This window comes from Scaptodrosophila lebanonensis, unplaced genomic scaffold (genome assembly GCF_003285725.1).
Source record: "Scaptodrosophila lebanonensis strain 11010-0011.00,11010-0021.00 unplaced genomic scaffold, SlebRS2 tig00000043-arrow-pilon, whole genome shotgun sequence".
NCBI classification, from domain to species: Eukaryota; Metazoa; Arthropoda; class Insecta; order Diptera; family Drosophilidae; genus Scaptodrosophila; species Scaptodrosophila lebanonensis.
Window position 1 is genome coordinate 13,965,783 of NW_022060545.1, and position 22,339 is coordinate 13,988,121.

Consider the following 22,339-nt stretch of genomic DNA (forward strand, 5'->3'; position numbering starts at 1 on the left):
CTGGTAACTATTTCGAAAAGACAGCTGGATGGCTTAATAGCAAACAATTACAATGGCAGCAGCAAGACCAACAACAAAATCTAAAGTTATAGCACCCTGCCACATGCCGTTTGACTTCATAATGTGCTCCAGAGATGAACTCAACCTCGATATTTTAAACTGCTATATCATGTGACTTTAATTATTCAATATAATCAGGAAGTTATAGTGCTGTATGTTTTACTTAGTTAAATCACATTTAACAATTCATCAAGTTTATAAATTTTATTATAATTCATTTTTTTTTTTAATAAATAAGCATACGATTTCTAGCCAATATGGAATTATGTAGGAACTTAAAAAATGTAGTTACCCTACCGCATGCTTGGAAGTAATTGTGACAAAGTAACAGAAATACTAATTTTGCTCCCATCTTCAACATGGAAATAGATTTGTCTTTTATCAGCAGACACGTTGCTCTTGTGGTTGTTGCTGCCATCGCAGCAGCGCAAATAGAAATAAATTCATGAGAGTGTGTGTACGTTGTTGCTCATAAGCAAGTTGGGACGGGAGAGCGAAGCGACAGCTGCGCTCGCGCTCTGCATTGCTTACACAATGCACAAGAACATGGAACGTCAAAAAAAGGCTAGACCAGGATTTGAAACTAGCTGGAACAATTTTAAATGTTTAAATATTTCATTTACATATTAATATTATATTATTTTAAGTACATATATTATATAGACATTCATTTTTTTATACATCCCAACAGCATATTTGTGTAAACGCCAAAACGTCGGGAAAATAGCTAAGATGGCAGCACTACAAATAAACCACACAGATCTTGAACTTTACACCAGTTTGATGTTGTTGTTGATTTTATTGTAAGATTTGTTTTCTTCTTTCAGCTCTGCTCTTGCAAGTATTTTTTTAAGTTCCATTACTTTGTGCGTTCATTGGCTTTTATAACGGTACTTGCCGCACAATTTGTAATAAGCAGCAGCGCGCAGGCTGGCAATGCAGTTTTGTGCCACTTTTCGGAATACAACAACAAGTACCACAATGGAGAGTAGACAAGCAATGCGTTGGTCGGCACACAAACAAGCATGTTTACTTTTTCGCCAGTGCCTTATTCTTCAAGTTTTCGAAACCGCGATTTTTAGAGATGAGAAAGAGGGCAACAAGTAGGAAAAATACTTATATACAAAGGCATAATTAAAGCTAAATCGTGCCACACTCACCTTTCTTAATTAGAAAACAACTTTGTTCGGCGCGTTTTATGTGCATTTATAAGCGAAAATCTAGCGATTAAAAACAGCGGCTTAGCCACAACGACAACCGTTTACAGTTACACAGCAGCCTCTTCGCAAAAAGTCGCCGCCAAACGTTGAAGCTGATGATTATGTTGTTTGTGTTGCTTTTCACGGTCGTTAGACTGCGGGCAAAAACGATGGTAAATAAATTTTTGATTTAAATTTTGAAGAAAATCGACGGGTTACTAAAAACGCTAATTGGAAAAAGATGACTACGCGAGCAAAAAGAGCCACATACACACAAACGCGCAGCCCTGTGTGTATGTGCGTGTGTACGTAGTGAAGGGAGATAGAGCCGAAACTATAATTAAACACGTACGCGACAAAAAAGAACTGCAACTTATATCCTGCGGGCGTATTGAAAACTAAATGGAATTAACAAACAAAAATTGTAAAGGAGATAACAAAAATAATTACAAGTTTGTTAGCAAGGTATTGGTTTAGAGTGCAGGGAAAATAACCGTCTGCGGCAGTCGGCAAAACTCGTCTGGCCTGTTACAGTGTGAACGGAAGAGATGCGCAGGATATGTGCTGGTTAAAAATTTGTATCCATTTTAATTAATTCTCATGCACAGAAAGCGGGCGCGTTCGTTTTTGTTACTCCGCTTTGACATTTTATTTCAATTTTTCCACTTCTTTTGCCTTTTTTCGTATGAATACGCGTGTGTATGTTTGTTACTGCAACTTCACTTGCTATTTGCTTTGAAACTTCTTTCTCTTTTCACACACACATTCGCACGGGCATACACAACAAACACAAAAGCACCACAACACAACATAAAACTTACGCTAGTTTCGCGTGTGAGCTAAGCTGCTACGTTCACTGGTGTTAATTTTTATGCAATTTGCACTTTGATTTAATTAATTTTATCACTTTATTTATGATTTTTTATTCTGTCTTCGCATGCGACGCTGCCGACAACAACAACAATATGAAGAAAAAACGCAAAACAACCGACGCAAACGCCAACGCTGTCGGACTGGAACTAACTGTTAATTCGATGCCATGCAGTTCGATGCCCACCACTGTGCATGCTGCCACCTTATAATAAAAAGAGTGGTGAGTTTCATTATTAGGATTCGATAAAAGTCGATACTTGGGAAGCATGTGCTACTTTTGTTTTCGATATATCAGGGAATGGAAAATGAAATGTATCGGACTCTCACAATTTGAAAAATAATGAAAAGTATCTGCCAACTGTTAGATGTAAATTATGGTGAACAAGATGTTTTTGTGATACTAAATATAATAATATATATATATATATATATATATATATATATATATATATATATATATATATATATATATATATATATATATATATATATATATATATATATATATATATATATATATATATATACAGGGTGCGCCATCTTTTATGTCGGTATGTAAACATTGAATATTTTTGAAAATAAACAACCGATTTTCCAGTATGATATATTTTTATTTCATTTGGTTCTGTACAATTTCTTGAACTGAGGTTTTCAACACTGGTCTACTCAAGTCAATCGGTTCACTAATGACAAAGTTATTCAATATCTACATACCGACATAAAAGATGGCGCACCCTGTATATATATATAAACAATGGTAATGAGAATTTTAATTGTTTTATAAATCTTATAGAAGAGACATAATTGACAAATAATCACGGTATTAGAAATTATTCAAATTAATATGTTTTCTTTGGTACTTATCGGTATTATTCATTTTTTCTTCGTGCGCATTCCCGTCTCTAGTAGCCACGCGAGCGCTAGCCCTTCAGTATTTTGATTATTCAGTGATACGGTCACACTCTGAAGAGACTAGATTAGTTGTATATTCGTTTTAGTGCGCGGGACAGAGTTTTATACTCATGTAAATTTAGTTGAGTTTAAAAAAAACTGTGAGATTTACATATAGGCTTGTTCGCTTTTAACAATATCTTTAGAGCCGGCGCGTGTACGTAGAGCGCCAGAATAAGTCGCTTTTGGTAACTGAAAAATGCAGTCTCATAGCAAAAAGCGCGTTTGTTACTATTACGACAGTAAGTTGGTCTAAATAAACTTAATAACCTGCTAAAAACAAATTGTGAAAGCAGCGAATGATCGTTTTCACATAGTTCGGCAACATTTGCGGTCTGCAAGTATCGGATAAGATGCCCCCCGGAACTTTATGATAGCCGTCTTGAAAATTTTCAGTTTTATGGCGACTGTACCGGCGGGCACAATGCCAGTGCGCACTTTCGGGAACGACCGTAGCGCGGCATTGAGTTTGTGTGTGTGTACCTGTAGGTCTTTGTTCAAGCCACCGGCGAGCACGTAGCGAAAGCGCTGCGGCCGTTAGGCGAAAAGTGAGCTGTGTTCGTAGACGCCTTCGCGACAGTCGTGATAAAATTTATAATTTGCAAAGCGTCTGTTAATTATTTTTTTCACGCCGCCATTTATTTTTTTTTCTCTTGCCAGGCGACATTGGCAACTACTACTATGGCCAGGGCCATCCTATGAAGCCGCACCGCATACGCATGACGCACAATCTCCTGCTCAACTATGGGCTCTATCGCAAAATGGAAATTTACGTAAGTTTAATTGCGTGTAACGTCTTTTGGAACCGGTTAGATAATTAATAAACGTTCGTACAAGCAGCGCCCGCACAAAGCCACTGCCGATGAGATGACCAAGTTCCATTCCGACGAGTACGTGCGATTTCTGCGGTCTATTAGGCCAGACAACATGACCGAATACAACAAACAGATGCAGCGCTTCAACGTGGGAGAAGATTGTCCAGTCTTTGATGGTCTGTACGAGTTCTGTCAGCTTTCTGCAGGTGGCTCCGTCGCTGCCGCTGTCAAGCTGAACAAACAGGCCTCCGAAATCTGCATCAACTGGGGCGGTGGCTTGCATCATGCCAAGAAATCGGAGGCCTCTGGATTCTGCTATGTGAATGACATTGTATTAGGCATTCTGGAATTGCTGAAATACCACCAGCGGGTGCTGTACATCGACATTGACGTGCATCATGGCGATGGTGTCGAGGAGGCGTTTTACACAACAGATCGTGTTATGACCGTCAGCTTCCACAAATACGGCGAGTACTTCCCAGGCACCGGCGACCTACGTGACATTGGCGCCGGCAAGGGCAAGTATTATGCCGTCAATATACCATTGCGTGATGGCATGGATGACGAGGCATACGAAAGCATATTCGTGCCTATCATATCTAAGGTCATGGAGACATTCCAGCCGGCGGCTGTGGTGCTGCAATGTGGCGCCGACTCGTTGACCGGTGATCGCCTGGGTTGCTTTAATCTTACGGTTCGTGGGCATGGCAAGTGTGTGGAGTTCGTCAAAAAGTATAATCTACCCTTCCTAATGGTTGGCGGTGGTGGATACACTATACGAAATGTGTCCCGTTGCTGGACGTACGAGACGTCGGTAGCGCTGGCCGTGGAGATTGCCAACGAGCTGCCCTACAACGATTACTTCGAGTATTTCGGACCCGATTTTAAGTTGCACATCAGTCCGAGTAATATGACAAATCAGAATACCTCCGAATATCTGGAGAAGATCAAGAACAGGTGCGCATTCTGTTAAAAAAAAACACTACATTTTACTTACCGTTAACTGCTTTTTGATTATGTGACGCAGACTTTTCGAGAATTTACGCATGCTGCCACACGCGCCTGGCGTACAAATCCAGGCAATTCCCGAGGACGCCATCAATGATGAGTCTGATGAGGAGGACAAGGTGGACAAGGATGAGCGCTTACCGCAAAGCGACAAAGACAAACGCATTGTACCCGAAAACGAATACTCCGATTCAGAGGATGAGGGTGAGGGCGGTCGTCGCGATAATCGCAGCTATAAGGGTCAACGCAAACGGCCGCGTCTAGACAAAGACTCGTCCAATGCCAACTCAAGCAATAAAACGTCCTCAGAAACCTCCAGCGAGATAAAAGATGAGAAAGAGAAAGGTTAGTTCCTACTACTTTACTGCTAAGGTTATAGTTCTTACAGCAAATAATTTTGTCCTCCGATCTACAGCTGAGCCCGTCGATGGTGAAGAAACGCCGGCAGCCAATAATAACAGCAACAACAGCAACAATGCCAATAGCAAAAGCGACAATGATGCCGGTACCGCAGCCGCCTCCACCAAGGGCGCCAAGGAGAACAACATATGACGTGGTGGCCGTAATTGGTTATAGAAGCCAATTAAACGTCCACCCAAGTACAAGCCGCCAGATTTTACTTAGCACACGCTCGAGGCGCCGATATCCTAAAACCAAAAGCATGTTCATCCTAAACAATAGCACCGTCTCAGGTCTCAAGGCTCCTCTCAATTTTAGTTTGGGGTAAGGGCTTCTCATTGTTCGGCGCCTGCTACATTCTGGCAACATACAGAAAACAGCAGACTACTGCAACTTCACAGAGTTTGTGTCTATCATTCAGCTAAATTTTAAAATCCGAATTATGTTAGTGCATGTAAACCTAAATACAATTTATTGTAAGCCAAGACTAGACGTCGGACGGCCAGCAGTCGTCCGGTCACTTCAGTACAGTGTAGACCCATTTCGTATAAGAAAATTAAAGTTACTATAGGCGATTCACCGTGCGTGGTCGAATATAATTTAACCAATAAAATATTGTCGCGTATTTAAGCGTAATTAAATGTCTTTAATAAATCTAGTACCACTCGATAAAGAGGTGCAATCTGGACAAATTTCTCTTTATTATTATAAAAAGATGTATGTTCTAAAAAGCTTTTTTTCACGTTCGGTATGCCACCTGTCGAATGGAAATATACTAGCAGTAATATGCTTGCCGGCCGCTCTAAGTTCGTATGTTTGCAGCTTGCATCCCGGCATGGTGAATGAACATCAGAATCGCTTCACTATATCATATAGCTGGCATATAGCTGATCATAGTACCATCAATTTTTGTTTATTGCCATAACGTTAAGTTGATTGACTGCGGCGGGAAAATAGGCGATAACAGTAAAGTTAAAAAGGTTGGGATCGTACAAAAAATATTTTCGAAATATTGTTTATTTCACTCTCGAATTCAGGGGAAAAGGAAAGATATTCAAATCGAAAACGAATAACGAATTTGTTTAGAATTGTCTATATTTTCATGATACTAATTGCTGTCAGAATCCCATACCAGCTTTTAAACTCAAGAAAGTGTCTTAGTTTGTAGGTAAATAATTTATTCTTTGAATGATGTAGTTCTATTAATAGGATTCCGAAACAGTAACATGCCTGATTAGTTCCATACAACAAGGAGGCTCAGATGTTTTAGGAATCCTACAATTTAAGGTGAAACTTTCAATATTGGTAAAAACTGTCTTCACCAAAAATATTTGTTTCGAAGAGCGGCACCCTGAGTAGCGAAAGCTTGAAACAGGATTTCAAAAAAACAATGCAATTATGATATTGCCTAATAGCGAGAATTATGTAAGAAAAAGAATGAGCATCTCCATTATTGAATGTGCGTAAAAGCAGTTTATGCGTAGAATTCTCTACCTCAAATGGATATTTTATGTATGTATTAAATACTTCATTTTTAATTAATTAATTTAAATTTTTTTAAATATTTTTTTTCGTGTTTTTATATAACTTCCGTAGTTCTTGGAATTTTGAAATCCATTTTGGTAGTTACATCTAGTTAGTGCTTATGTGCCCGTATGCCAAGTTTCACCATGATGGGTCAATTCTGAAGAAAGTTATAGCCATAAATAAAATCGCTGCCCATGCGCTGTACATGAAATGCACAAGAGTATATTAGCTAACAGGCAGAAGGAGGCGTGGCAGACCCCACAAAGTATATATACTCTTGATCAGCATGACAAGACGAGTCGATCTATGTCTGTCTGTCCGTATGAACACCTGGATCTCAGAGACTAAGAGCTAGAGACACCAAATTTTGCACAAAGATGCCTTATTTGTGTACGCTGTGCAAGTTTGTTTTATTATTTTGATTTCGTGAGTTACGTGAGTTCGAATACCGAGAGAGGTAAAATCGATAACAAATTTTTTTAAACTTTTTTTAATTTCTATAATTATTCTAAAGATATGTACAGAGTATTTCAAAGTCGGGATATCCGACTTCAGCTTTTTTTTTTACTTGTTTTGTTGTTGCTGCTTTGGTTCAACTTTGTGCTACATACATACACGCATAGACACGATGATGTAAATGTATGCTGTTAAAACTGTACATAAACATGTCTTCCGTCTGTCTGTCTGTCCGTCTGTCTGGATGAACGCAAGGATCTCAGAAACTATAAATATATAAATTCAAATATAATATATAATTCAAATGTTACGTTAACTACTTTTGTTTCAAATTTCATCTAAATCGGTTAATTCTAAGAAAAGTTATTAGCGAAACAAATTCTCTACAGTACAACAAGTTCGCTCTTCTTCTTCCTCTTTTTACTTCTGCTATGGGCGCATATACCTCAGTGACGGAAGTTTACCTGGGTACAGGGTATTTCACTGTCGGGCTTGCTCGACTGTAGCGTTCTCTCTTATTTTTAAGAATTTAATTTTTTTTATTTTTCCTTTTTTTGTGGAGAGTACAGGCTATTTTACTGTCGGGCTTGCTCGACTGTAGCGTTCTCTCTTGTTTATTCTTCCCCGGCTGCAGAATTTCGTCAATTCTGTCCACAATTCCAAATTATATATACATATATACAACTACGTATGGAACGTAATAAATGTTTATTTCTTACTTTAAACTTCATCCTAATCGGTAAATTCTAAGGCATTCTAAATTTTATTCCAGTACTACGAGACCTACTATGTATATCTTACTTCTTCTTCTTCTTCTTGTTTCCGATGTACGCGTGTGTAACACATCGGCGGATTATTTTTTGGGTACAGGGTATTTCACTGTCGGCATCCTCTTTTGTTTTGTTAGCTCAAATGATACTCAAGAATTATATTTCAGCTGTCGAAGCACCCTGTAATTCTGCTTACTTCATGAATTTGATGCAGCAATTAAAACGTAGGCATAAATATTTCGTAACATGGTTATTATTATTTTTTTTTTTTAACAGTGAGTTTCAAAAGGTATTGCCTAACTAAATTTAAACTAGCTAAGTACTAACTAAGGTCACATTGCTAATGGAGATACACAGCTGCGTGCTGGCCGACAGCTCGTCGGTTATTCTCGGGCACTTGATTTGAGTTTGTGACTGTGACTAGCCTTGTTGGGATCCATCCATCCATTGCCGACGGATTCGCACCTAATCCAACGATAAAATGGACGCGATGCTGCTGCGATTGCTGCGTGGTGGCAGCCTCGGACCACCCAAGTAACTAATTGGATTCGCGAACTGGCGCTGGAGTAGTGCATTCTCGAGATATATGGGAGGCGGGGCTGGTCGCAGAGCTGGCGCTTTCGAGTGTTCGCGTCGTGGCGGGGGTAGTGGTGGGGGTAGTGAAGGGGGTGGCAGGTCCGGGCTCGTGGCGCTCACATCAAAGGCTTGGCCAGTGTCGTCGTGGGCTTTGTGGTGGGATTTGCGTTGCTGTGGCTCCGTTGGCTGCGAAGAGGGGGAGAAGGTTGGCTGAGCGTTTTGGAGGGTGTGGGACTTGTACTTGTACATGTAGGACCGTTATATGCAACTAGTTTTTAAGGCTTAATTCTGTTTGGCTGAAGCGTTGGCAAATTAATGGAATGTGTGGCAAAACGAAGTAAACAGAAAATGAAAAAGAAGAAATTTTGTAATTATTAAGCTTAATTCTGAAATGCAACTATAAGCTACATCCAGTCCACACATTCAACACACACACACACACACACCAATATTAATAAATAGATGCGCATGATTTGAGAGTTTCACAGCTGCTTCTGTAGTTTCAGGTAGCACTTGTCGTGATTTTGCACTTTATGCCGTAATATAAATGCCTTCATGTGTGCACATAACAATGCAATAAGCGTCTGTGTGTGCGCTGTTTGGATATTGGTAAGCTGGCGTGCTGATGTGTAAGAGTGTGTGTGTGTGTAAGTATCTACGAGTATAGTATGCGTTTATGCTCTGGAGATGGGTGCGTGATAGCTTATTATATTTTGATTTCAGAAACTCCTTACTCACACTAATATATATTAAAATCTTGAAATTTTATAGTACATCTCCCTTCTATCCTGATCTCCTCATACTTAGCTTTATTAGATATTTTTATTATCTGTCTTATTTAGGTCAAATGGAAGCTTTACAACTTGTCACAATTAAATTTAGAATAATGCTTGCATTAATAATAATTATTTAATCTATTACTCAAAGTACAAATACTATTTTTTTCCAAACTAAACAGAATACTTAAAACACCACCAAGGCTTTGGCATTTTGCGTCATAAAATCTGAAATGGCGTAGTTTTTATACCCTGTACCCAAAGGGAACAAGGGTATATTAGTTTTGTGCGAGTGTACATGTAACACACAGAAGGATGCGTGGCTGACCCCACAAAGTATATATATTCTTGATCAGCATGACAAGCACGAGTCGATATAGCCAAGTCTGTCTGTCCGTCTGTATGAACGCAAGGATCTCAGAAAGTATAAGAGCTAGAATAACCAAACTTGGTATTCAGATTCTCCTGAGCCCGAGAAAGGACGATTAATTAAATTAAATTAATTTAATTAAATTAACTATTAATTAAATTACATTTATTGAATTTTTTTAGGGTGGTACAGGGTATTTAAGAGTTGAGCCTGCTCGACTTTAGCATTCCTTTCTTGTTTTTCATAAACTAATTTTCAAATCCATTTGCTGCTGCCTCGTCCCTTTCGCTCGCCCTTTCCATTTTATTTCTTTTTAAGCAAAGAAAAAATATAAATGAGTCGTATTTTTTTTAATCTGTTTTGAATGATTTGATGACCTAATTAAAAAATGTTGAAAAAAAAAACATTTGCTACAAAGGAGAAAAAGGACGTGCTTTTTTGAAATTATAAAAATATTAACATTTTAAGCCGCATAATTCCGTATGCTAAATCGTTGAAATAATTGAACATATATTAAGATAATACGCGTTGCTTATTATTGATTGCATTGCAAAAAGTTGTTATTGATGGGCTAAGTAGAGTAACATTGGAGGAGTTATTAACACACAATTTGCATTTTTGTTTTATTTGTTGTCAAGCCAATGCTCATGTGAAAAATGTAAATTTGCCATATCTAAGTTGTAAGTTTTAATGAAATATGCCTTTGCAAGAGTTAAGAAGGAAAATTAGCAAAGCACGCATTTCACATAATCATAATGCAGGAAAGAACAAAGCTATCACATTCAGGATCACAGCTTTTACAACCATCCCTAAAACGGATGTGAGGATGCCATGTCCCGGTACTCGTTGCACTTTAGCAAAAGCTCCCGGCTGCCAGGACTAAAATCTACTTTGGTGAGCGCACATTAAACTTGGCCGGCGTTTCGTGCTTTGTGTTTTGGCAACAATGGTGGCCGCGCTGGTCGTTGTGGCATGCGGCAGGGTGGCTCTGAATGGAGCAAGCAGATGGCACGCCAGTCTGCCGGGCTAGCGTGCTGTATGAAAGCGCTCCTGTCCACACGTCCAAGCACACAACGAGCGCAAGCACACACATGCTCCTACATACGCACACTTAAAATCAACTACAACAAAAGTAACAGTAATATATGTACGTAGCTGCAGCGGTGGCAGTGGCAGTGGCATTGGCAGCTTCGGTGGCAACGTCATTTCAGTCAAGTGCAAATGTGTTGGCCAAAATGAACACACAAAGACCAACATACACATATTACCATGGAAGTAACTGTGTGTGTGTGTGTGTGTACATGTATATATGTATGTACATATGTGCTCACCAACACAAAAAACGAATTTAAAATGTTATTTTTCACGCATCACGCTGCCGTTCTGCCTTTCATAGTTTCATAGTTTCATAGTTTTCCAGTTTCCCCCCACTTTTAGACTCATTTCAGTTTCATTTTGCGCATTTTTATTGTTCTTGGCTGAAGGTTACAGCAACAACAAAGGTCTATGCAAACGTGCATTTTTCACACACACGCACACACACACATTGAAGCACCTTCTACTGCTTAACATATTAACATTCTGCCTTTCTCATTTTTCATTGCATACATCTGGGCGCCAGCATTTAAAATACTTTGCCAGTCACTTTTCCAGATATTTATGCATTCTGTTGCCTTCAAATTTGAACATCATATATCAATTTATTACCTGCCAGCGGCTTTCAAAACAAACAGCACATGCTTGGCAGTCGCACACAGAAGCAAACACTCCTACCTACAGAGATATTTATTACACATGTTTTACATTGTTGGGCCGCACTACATTGTTGCTCGTTTGAGTCGCTCAGGGGCTGGAGCCCCTCGGCCTGGTCAGCGACAACAAGAAATATGCTTGTTAACAATTATGGGCAATGTTTTAATGCGGCAACCGGACGACAGCAGCAGCAACAACAAAAACAACAACAACAACAACTACAGCATTAACTTTTCGCATTTAACGCAAACATCGAGCAGCAACGTGAAAGGAAGCTACAAAGTTTTTTGTTGTTGTTTTTTTCAGACTCGCTCGCTCCCTGACGCGCTTAACTTTTCAGCACGGAAATTAATAACAAATTGCTTTAAGCTGCGCTCGAATTCCATGCCAAGTGCTGTTCGGTGTGACAATGAGCGGGATGGAGGGCGCGCTTCAAGTTGTGCAAAAAGTTTTGCTTGCACAATAAACACTTCATTGCGCACTTGAGTTAATTTGTCAAGAACTTTAGCGAGCATATGTTAAAATTATTGAAAAAGTTTCAAGACGGGGCGAATTGTTTGTTCTCCTTCATTATAGGCACTCTGATTTGGTTGGCCACTTCATGGTCACCGAGCGATTTCTAGTGCCCCATGTTCTTGTAATTGCTGTAAAAACATGAATAACGCGTGTCGCAAAACTTTTATTAAAACACACAAGCACTCACACCAACACGCACAATGGTTGTTTGTACAAAATTTGTTGGCCCTAAAATTCAGCATGGCCGCAAGCCACAATTTTGTGTGACCCTTCATTGTATGAGAGGGGTGCGCAAAAAGTTCATGTAAAAGCACAGAAGGATTGTAATCAGCGTAATTTCAAATGACATGTACAAAGATTTTATTCCCTTGAGATTAAATGTAGTGTTTTAAATTTGTGAAAAAAACTCAAGATAGCACAATTTTCTTCACCAATTGCTTCATGAGAATTATGTTTGCGAATCGTTTCAGGAACTTTTTGCGTTCACGCGGACAAATCAACAGTCGGGCTGATGGACGAGAAAAAGCGTTGTCTAAAGAAATATTGGCAGACAGACTGATGGAAAGGCAGTCAAAGAGTCCAACTGACGAGCTGTTTTGGATCCTCACCTTTACGAAGTTTTTAGAGATTAGTAAAAATACATGACAGCTGTAGTTATCATATACATACTGACATATATGTATGTACATATGCACTCAGAACTGGTGCTGCTTCATAAGTTGATTTAAACTCCAAACCACATGTTCCCATGAAATGATTGGCCGTCCCTCCTAAATTATGTTTATGTGCGTAGTCACATTCCCCCTTTCTCCCAGCACATACTTGTATTTCCCTTGGCTGTTTTCGTTACAATTGGTGCCGCCGTTGCAGCTTCTTCTCCTGTTCAATAAACTGTAATCGTGCCACTTTTGTGTGCATTCATTTGTCGCAGCAGTTGCACTTACGCCCACACACCCTTGACATACACACAAGCACACCCACACACGCTGCCACACACTTTCGAATGTGAATAAGAGTGTGTGCGTGTGTGTATTTGGCATACATTGCGCTTGGCATACATGGCGTATGAGTGACATTTAATTAAAATTTATGTATGATAAAAAGGAAAATTTTTCTACACAGCAATTTTTGCATGTGACGACATTGGAGTTGCTACTATTGTTTTTGTTTTTGTTGTTGTTGTTGTTGTTGTTGTTACCACTGCTGCTAGTTCAAATTTCTGCAACGCGTCCTTTTGTTTGAGTTTATTAAACGCCCCGGAATTGCAACGCGTGGTAATCATGTGTAAATTTGTTTTTACACCACCACAGGTCGGTTGGCGCCGAGTAGAAGGAGTGTGGTGAGGAAGGGGGAAGGAAGGGGGAAATGGAGACAGCCCATCTGCCATATGCCGGCAGCCATTTTGAAATCCATTGTCAGTGTTATTCTAATATTTAAGCAGAAAGTTCTATGTGTGCATACACTTTCACACTTGACGTTAGATGTTCCACGTTTTAGTTTGCCGGCGGGGCAGACTTGAAAGCATATTTACCGGCTCTGTAATTAGAGCTATATATTTTTCCTTATTGACTCAAGGGAACCGACTGACAAGTTGTGCGTGTTTATTTTGGGGTTAGAGAGACTTGAGGCAATGGAAAATGTGGAAAGTAATTAAAAATTGTGTGCAATTTTTGGCCTTCTCTATAAATTCTTTACTTCAAATAGCTAAGGGTATATGAAGTTTAATAGTGTGAGTGACAATTAAATAATTTACTTTTTAGCAGGTTGTTAGCATTGGTAGGCTCGTGTAGCAAGCAACTGAAGAAGATGGCGCAGTAGAACCTTGTTTAATATTTGAAAGATTAAGCTTGGACAAATTTGTCTAAAAATTCAGAAGTAAAGTATTTTTTTTAAAGTGTTATAAATTTTGAAAATGAAATGCTTTTGTACCACTCTGCCAATGAGGACTGTAATTGTGATTCAGCTTGACCTCTAACTGGGTTTCTTTTCGGTAGACTCGCTTATTAAATGTAATATACTTGTAAAATGAAAATTCTAATAATTTGAGACCCGCTACAATTACAAAATAAATAATATTTTTTTTTGCTGATTATATAGATGCCTGCATTCGGCAGTTTTTAAAAAAGAGCATACTAATTAAATACTTTTTAAACACTCGAAGAGTGTAAACTAAATAATTGATTAAATTTAATTATTTTGTTAATTTTTAATAGGTTTTATTAATTATAGTACAATTATGTAAAACTGGGCTTCTTATCACTAACGAGATGTTTGTTAAATATAATAATTTTATGTATCACTTGAGCTGTTCCGCTACCTTATGTCTCATTGTAACAGACATATTTTTTAATCGGTTTGTATCACTTGAGCTGTTCTACTCGGCAAATCCTTATCACATTATTGCGGGTTCTTTGCCTGCCGCTTGGCAAGCATCCAAGCCTGTAGCTGCATTCGACGGTAGTGGAGATGCCGTTGCAGGTTCTTCTTGAAGAGCGTCTCGCGAGCCAATATCTGCAGATCCTCATTGCTGCATATGCTAATGTTCTGCTTGGTCTTAGAGATTAGCTCGTTGGTCAATTGAATTTTGGTCATGGAAGTGCGTGCCGAGTGTATTTTGCGACGACGCAACTCCTCACGGTGCAAATACAAGGCATAGGCAGCCGTCGGCGATTGCCGTGGTGCTGAATTATCCTTTTGGTTCTGATTCTTATTTGGCGATTGTTGCGCTTCTTGTAGGTTGCACATCTTTGCTGATGGAATGCTGAGTTGCGATTGCTGTCCATTTAGCTACTGTTGCGTATTTTTATACACACTTGACATTTGACCTGCCTGCGTGCCATTCATGGGCAACAGGTCAGTGAGGTGTGTGGGTTGCCTGTTTAAAGTCGGGCGAATGCTTTTTTATGGGCCGTCTGCCACTGCATTTTTTACACAGCCGCAATAAATGGTTCGGTTAGGGTTCTGAGTGCCCTTTGCGAGCACGAGTACGTTGTTTTGCACGTAAAGTGGATTAAAAAAAGTAATCCATTCATTACCTAAAAAGCGTCGTAAATATTGCAATACTTTGCAAAAACAACAAACCACTGTGTGTGTGTATTTATTCTAGTTGCTGTTGTTGTTCCGTATATGCGTTCACACGCTAATCCGGACACATAACCGGATTATGCTCAACTGTGTGTCTGTTTATGGGTCAAGTGCCGAGAACTGCTTCTCCTGTTTCTGGTGCTGTTTCTGCTGCTACCTCTTGCATATCATTGCATGTTTCTATTTGCACATTCGCATTGCCAAACATTTGACTGCATGCTGGCTAATCCTTTTCGGCCACATTCCCGTTCATAGCTTGGTGGCTTGCAATTAGCAATATTATGAGCTGACAGCTGATGGAATTGTGGGAAAATTCGTAGCAACAAAAACATTCTCAAATATTGGCCGAAATGCTTGATCATGTGTCAGCTGCCAAAACTGGTATGTCTATATAATCAGTTTAATTTGAACTAATACGAGTATATACTAATACAATCACGGACCCAACCCTTTTATATATTTGCTTATATACTTCAAAACATTCTGATCGAAATATTTCAATTATATTTATAATTTGCCTTTAAACAAATTTGCATTTGTATTTGTGTTGATGATGATAAAATTTGTGATTTCGATATTTTGCACATTTCATCATTTCATGAATGTTTAGTAAAGTTTGAGTTTTCATTCATTTTTATGAATAAGTATGGGGGTACTTTAGTTACTTAGCTCGTATCAATTGTGTCCGCGTTTTGTTTTTCTAAATGCGTTCAATTATCTCCGATAAAATAAAACCAAAAATATGCAAATGATTACCCTTTTTTTATGTGTTCAAAGAAATTGATAAGCAATGTTCAATGAAAAATATTTGATTATCCAAAGTAGACTGGTTTTCCAGGAAATTCAAAATTAAATTTAAACTTTCGTAGCATTTACATTGTTAAATGTATAAGTAATATTCATTCAAAATTTACAATTACAATTTTTCTATTTAAGTGGGTCCCTCCTACATTGCGTTTCAAACACAAAACCTTTGCGACGCATTTCGGCCTTTGGGAGTTTTACATATTGTATAAGTATAAATCAATATAAGAAACATCTTGACGAGTTAAGGAACTTAGTGTCGAAGCTGCAGCTTACAAAATTTCTGATAACAATTTGTGCCGAAAGAATAAAGTCTGTTTCTGTGAATTTACTAGTTAAAGGTATTTTAGGAATACATTTTCAATTCTCACAATTCGTTTGCCACATAATGAAATTTCTTTTGGAGTAGTTTCGCATATACGCTCACAAATCATGACGTTGGAAGCGAAATCAAAAAGGGCATTTAAAAATGTTACCATCGACTTCCAAGGTTCTGCCCCAATGTTTATTTAAATTCTAAAAAATGTTTCCATACTTTTCGATGGATATTGCGACTTGTGCAGTCAATCAAGAGCTAAAAATTGATATGTAAGTGGAATGAAGTTCAGGGTCATATTTAAGAATGTGTTTAAATGTACATGTACGTGTATATCCGCGTGTGCTTTTAACTTTCCTCAAAATATTTGCGTTGACTTTGATCTACGCACGAGCCGAAGACGAAAGTTTAAATCGTAAATTTCCGCTTTCCCTAAAGTTAAATTTGTTGCCCCAAAACTTCAATGAATTGATTGGTTGGTTGGTTTTTTTTTTTTTTTTTGGCTGGCCGGGCATAAATTTCAATGGAGGACGCTTAAGGCGCCACAATAGAAATTCATTACGGTTGCAGTTAGAGAAAAGCGATTGTGAAATAAAATTAAAAGCTGTATTAATATTCAATAGTGAACTTAAATATCGAAAAGTAAAATTAATTAAACTCAAATACGAAATATATATAGCCCGTAAAATTTGATCATTATTTAAATTTACAAATATCTCGAATTTTTGACTTTAAGTTAAGGAATCCGAGATTTTTTCAAAAAAAACTTGAGTGAGGAAATTTTACGTTTTTTTAAATTCTATTTTATTTTATGTAATAGACGACATTTGTTAAATGAGAAAACATTATATTTATTTATATTTAATATAAATTGAAAGAATTGAAGCAGTTCAAAAGAATGAAAGATTCATGTTTTCTCATTGTTTTTAATGTCCTTCATTAAAAGACAGCAATCATCATAGACAAAAGGACATTTTTGCAGCCTGAGAAACATAAACAATTATTAATAGAGAACATATGTACAATAATCAAACTATTGCGATATTTCCGATATTGAAAATCATCGAATATACTTGTAAGATATCCATTTTAAATAAGAGCCAAAACACTTAAATACCGTTCGTATTAATAATCTTTTTCAATAAATATGTAAAAAGAAATTCGCTAACTTCTCATATGTTTTTTTAAAAAGCTACTTCCGATCGGGATTAAGTAATTTATTCCATTAGTACGAAACAATAATCGGCGAAATATAGTTTTGGAATATGTTAATCAGATATTGAGAAAATGTCAAGTTTCCTTTTCTCCCAGTGTGCGAACATAATCCAGTCAACGTGCTTTTCAATAAGCTAAAGGGTGTGCGTCAGTTTTACAGTCCCCGAAGGAGGCTCAAAATTGAAGCCAACATCAAGGCAAGCGCTGCAAATTTTTGATGGCGTCTGCGCCTTTCTATGTGTGAAAATCATAACATTTTAATCTCATAATCTGAATTTATGACCAGACTCAATTTCGTTATGCTTAACGACATTTTATGCGGTTATGCTGTGCTGTTGAAGGAGCGAAAACGGGTTGGGACTGGGATGGGGCTAAAGGACTGAAGTATGCTATTCCCCACACACACACACACACATACACTTACATTTACACTCACCCACACATGCACACATTCACTTTGCGGTTTGTTTGCAGCTATTTTCGTTGGCACCCAACAGCAGCAGCCACCAACAACTACAAGTATAGAAGCACCAGCAGCAACAGCATCAGGCAGCGATGTTAAGTTAAGTACATCAAATGTGGGTGTATACATATAGAGGAGGGTGTGTATATATATGTGTGTGTGTGTGTGTGTGTGTGCTTGAGATTTTGTATGGTCGAACAAAACACATTAGTTGAAAGTACTGACCAACAAAGCCACCAACAAGCTGTTGGTTGCCTCGCACACATACACATGCACATACACACCTACACTAACACTTATGGGAACACTCGTGCATATATTGAAGTGCTATTATGTGTACGCTATGTACACTTTTTGTTGTTGTTGTCATTTTTATGGTCGCTCGCTGACTTTCCTTTCATGTTGCTGTTGTTATTCTTGTCCCCGTCTTCTTTTGAAACTTTTTTAATAAAGCATTTAAATAAATTGATATGTTTCATGTCATTTTTGTCTTTTATTCTTCGAAATACTTAGAAGATAAATTCGCTTACATACTTTGCCTTTAATTTTTAATGAGTTCGTTGACAAACCTTCTTATTTTTCCCTTCTTATGTAAGTATATCACACACACACACACGCACACTCCACAATCACACACACATTGGATTCAGTATTCTATAGCTTATAGTTAAAACACAAGATGCTTCATTTTGTTAATTGTTGAAGATCCATAAACGAGAATTTTCAGAATTTATACAACATGTTCGTACATGGAGGGTCCTTATGGGTACACAGATTCTTCAATATACTTCAGTAATGTGATATTGATCGGTTTAGGAAAACTTGCACCATTTGGCCTGCAATTTATGACAACTGTTTTTTTTTTTTTTGCCATACTCATGCACACACACAGGACCACATTTTTATTGTTCAAATAATCTCATTGCTACAGTTATATTTCATAATTCAGGCTTAAGAGAGGAGAGAGAAGTGTAAAAGTCCATAGTATAAAATATATAAAAGACTTCAAAGCTAGTCACTGAATTTTGGTAAGACCCTTTTTTTATACGTATTAAACTTTTTTGAATTTTTCATGTGTTTTCTATGAAAATATAACCAAAAGGGACTTTACAAAAAGTTTCGTGCTCGAGGCTATTAAAGTTGGTCAACAAATTAGAGAAAAATTGCTCGCCACAAAGACCTACATATCTCCATGTTATTGCAAACTCTGCTTCCATTTTATTTTACAAGTATATTGTATTTTTATATTGAAGCAGCTGCTTCACAGAACTCTCTTCGTTGCCTAACATAATTTGCTCAAATATTTATGCTTATGTCTCTCGTTTATTTGTCAGCGCAGTGTCAGTTTCTGGCTGATGTTGCCCGTCTATTCACGCCATGGTAGCCATTTTGTTTGCCAGTCTTTGACGTGGTCTGCTGTTTGGTGGCAGTCCCAGTCCCAGTCCCAGATCCAGTCCCGACAGCCACAGCCAAATCCACATCCGTTTCGGCTACGGTCGGAGGTCCCCAAGACACTTGACGTCGCACTGTCGTTGGTGGTTTACGTCGTTTTGAGTTCTGCTGCTGAAGTGTTGCAGCTCTTTGTAGCGGCTGTTGTCGCGGCTGTTGTTGTTGTTGCTGTTGTTGCTGCTGCTGGTGGTGCAGCCTTTGATTTTCAGGATTTCGTTGTTGTAGCTGTTGTTGTTGTTGCTGCTGCTGCTGTCAAAGTGCAAAGATGTTTGGCATTGCTTTTTATTAAAAACTTTTTCGTTTCATATTTTTGCTTCTGCATTTTTTATAAAACATTTTTTGGTTGCTTGTCGTTGTCGTTGTTGTCGTAGTTGTTGGGCTGCATGTTCTTTAATTAGTTTTGTTGCTTGCTGCCGCCAGGCAGCGATGACAGCGTCTGCTGTCGTACCTTTTATGCTTCATGCTTATTTGCAACATGCAACATGCTCAGGCGGGTTTATTTTATTTGAATTTTTCATTTTATTTTTGTGTCGTTTTTAAATGTCACACAAAAAGACTTTTTAATATTTACACACACATACAAGTATATACAGAATGAATTAAATGCAGTAACAGGAAGGGAGGAGAGAGAGAGCGGAGTGAAAAGAGTTAAAAGGAACACTCGTTCAACATTAAATAGAAGAGTACAGCAAAACTGTTAATTAAAGCCAGTTGCTATGGGCGATATTACGCATACGCCCCCTTGACTGATTTTATGCTGCTTGCTATTTATTGTTGTTTTTGTTGTTGTCGCTGTTGTTGCTTGCCATTGATGCTGCGCTGTATTTTGTTTATTAAACTGCGGCCGGGTTTTAATTTACACATCATTAGCTCGACGCCTTCATTAAGATTTATAGAAAAGTTAGGCAAACAACAAGCACACTCAAAAACATACACACACACACACACACATCCATATATACATATACACACAGACACACACCTACTCTCATACATGCTGCCATAAAGTTACAGAGCGAGTTTTTTAGTTTTTAGCAAACTGCTAATATACACATCTATATATGTATATGTATGAGCATATATCTGTTAATTGTGTATACATGTGTATGTGCAAGTGCCTGTTTATGTATGTATATTATGTATATGTAAGTATGTGCGAGTTTTTCTGTATTTGTGTGCTAGCTTGAGGTTTGGTTTTTGCATTCTAAACTCGTAATGAGTTTTACCGCAGCATTGTGGTAGCTGGCAAAGTTAAGTGCGTGCTGCGTTTGCGGCCAAGGCAAATGAACCACTGCACTAACAACAACAACAACAACAACTGAAACACCGACTATAAGCGTACTAACAAGAGCAGTAAGAACCGCAACAAGAAATTTTACGAAGCATTGCGTAGCAAAGTCTGAGACGCTACAAAATGGTGATGAAGGCCGGGGGCGCGCTCTACAGCTGTACCCACAAACATTTTTGAATAAAAAGAAACTTGGCATACATCGCAGAGCAGTGACAGGAAGAGAGGCAGCAGTGGAAGTGGGGGCACTTGCACTTTTTGTTGCGCTCAAATAAAAGTGCAGCACCACTGCCACCCGGAGCCGCCAGCAACTGTCGCACTGTGGTCTCTACAAACAGCAATTTGTGTATTGAGGTTGTAAGTACACAATACGCTTGAATAAGTAAAATAGTAGTAGCTGCTTTTTTTTAAGTAATAATAAATAGTATATACTTGGAACTTTGCGAAAAGCCAGAAAATACAAATGTCTCTGCTGTGAGTTAACACGAGGAGGATTCATAGATTTACCTTTTTTAAATCCGTTTGTCGACTGTTCTATTTTTATTATTTACTATTATTTTTCGCAAGTTCATTGTTTTTAATTTTATAATATTTTGATGAAGTATATACTTGATACTATTATAATTTCTTAGCATAAGTCAATTTCAGCCTGAATATTTAATTTTGTATGTATTTAATTGAGAACTTTTTAAAATTATCTGTTAAAGCACGCACAATTTGTTCGTAGTATTTCAATTGCATTTTTTGCATATTTTGGGAAACATGATTAAATAAACCAATAAACATCACATCAAACATTAAATTCGTTTTCCAATTAATTTATGAAATGTTAAGTGAAGGCGAAAACTGTGAATCGAAGCTGGGTTTGATTTTCCTATTAGGAATACGTAATCTTAAAACAGACATGTTAACAAATATTGGATTTAGTATTGTGTTTGTATTAAAGATACCCATTATCGAAGTAATCTAAATTATATTCGTGCATAGTATCATCACGATAATATACTTTGTAGAGAACTGTTTGCTACCAGCAAACATTGAAATTTTTTACTTGGATTATAAATATGCTGAATTAAAGAATATTTCAGATTTGGATTTGATTCTCAATAGCAACCATTGCTTTCCCACACAAAAAAGAGTTAGTTTCTGGATAATATGGTGCATGTTTATATGGATTTTGTATTTCTTTTGGCTTAAACAATGGAAACCACATTCTCTATACATTGCAACCCACGGTGAGCCTTTAGCCCTGACACCGTGCAAGCGAAACTTTTTGATTTCGAGGGCCAAGGGGCAGCTGTAACAAAAAAACTTTGCGTACGCTTCAATTTTGGTTGCTTTGCAATCAGGCCCTACCGAAACGTGTTGGCCACGAATATGAGGATGGGGACTGGGGACAAGTATCTCGTCTGCTGAGAAGTGGAAGAGAGAGAAAAAAAAACGAAGTAAAGAGCCATACAGCAAATGCCGCAAGTGAAGTGGAAATAAGGAAGCAGGCAGTGCCGTCCATTCGATCTGGGCTTGCCAGAGGGAACGGATGGAAATGGGGCCCGGGAGCGTGCAGTCGTGTCGTCCAACTTTCCATTTTTAGTGTTTGTTGTCAATTTTGCTGGGCGGTTCGGCAGATAAAACACAAGCCAAAACTCGCTCCAAAGTTGGCACTGATTCTGAT

The 22,339-nt window shown here is 38.1% G+C and overlaps 4 protein-coding genes across 6 annotated transcripts in view; 1 reads left to right on the forward strand and 3 right to left on the reverse strand.

Annotated features, from left to right (window-relative positions):
- LOC115623021 (tyrosine-protein kinase Src64B) overlaps positions 1 to 2,232 on the reverse strand; it is a 42,963-nt gene extending 40,731 nt beyond the window's left edge. For 2 of the 3 annotated variants that reach the window (XM_030517195.1, XM_030517193.1), the window contains exons 1-2: positions 2,081 to 2,232; positions 1,221 to 1,414 (exon numbers count right to left, since the gene is read on the reverse strand). The gene's annotated coding sequence lies outside the window, so the exon portion shown is untranslated. Of the gene's footprint in view, positions 1 to 1,220; positions 1,415 to 1,709; positions 1,726 to 2,080 lie in introns of those variants that run through there. The other variant, XM_030517194.1, reaches the window with a different exon arrangement.
- An 895-nt stretch (positions 2,233 to 3,127) lies between these two features.
- Positions 3,128 to 5,941, forward strand: LOC115623289 (histone deacetylase Rpd3). Its single transcript, XM_030517573.1, has 5 exons — positions 3,128 to 3,325; positions 3,744 to 3,856; positions 3,924 to 4,855; positions 4,926 to 5,251; positions 5,322 to 5,941. The coding sequence occupies exons 1-5, from the start codon at positions 3,283 to 3,285 to the stop codon at positions 5,456 to 5,458; spliced, it is 1,551 nt and encodes a 516-aa protein (XP_030373433.1). The 5' UTR covers positions 3,128 to 3,282; the 3' UTR covers positions 5,459 to 5,941.
- An 8,504-nt stretch (positions 5,942 to 14,445) lies between these two features.
- Positions 14,446 to 14,793, reverse strand: LOC115623267. The gene has a single exon (XM_030517538.1). It carries the CDS (start codon positions 14,791 to 14,793, stop codon positions 14,446 to 14,448), a length of 348 nt encoding a protein of 115 aa, XP_030373398.1.
- Positions 14,794 to 19,119: 4,326 nt separating this feature from the next.
- LOC115623264 overlaps positions 19,120 to 22,339 on the reverse strand; it is a 51,299-nt gene continuing 48,079 nt past the window's right edge. The window contains exon 18 of the mRNA XM_030517534.1: positions 19,120 to 19,625. Within this exon, the coding sequence (XP_030373394.1) occupies positions 19,272 to 19,625 (354 nt within the window). The 3' untranslated portion in view covers positions 19,120 to 19,271. The remainder of the gene's footprint in view (positions 19,626 to 22,339) is intronic.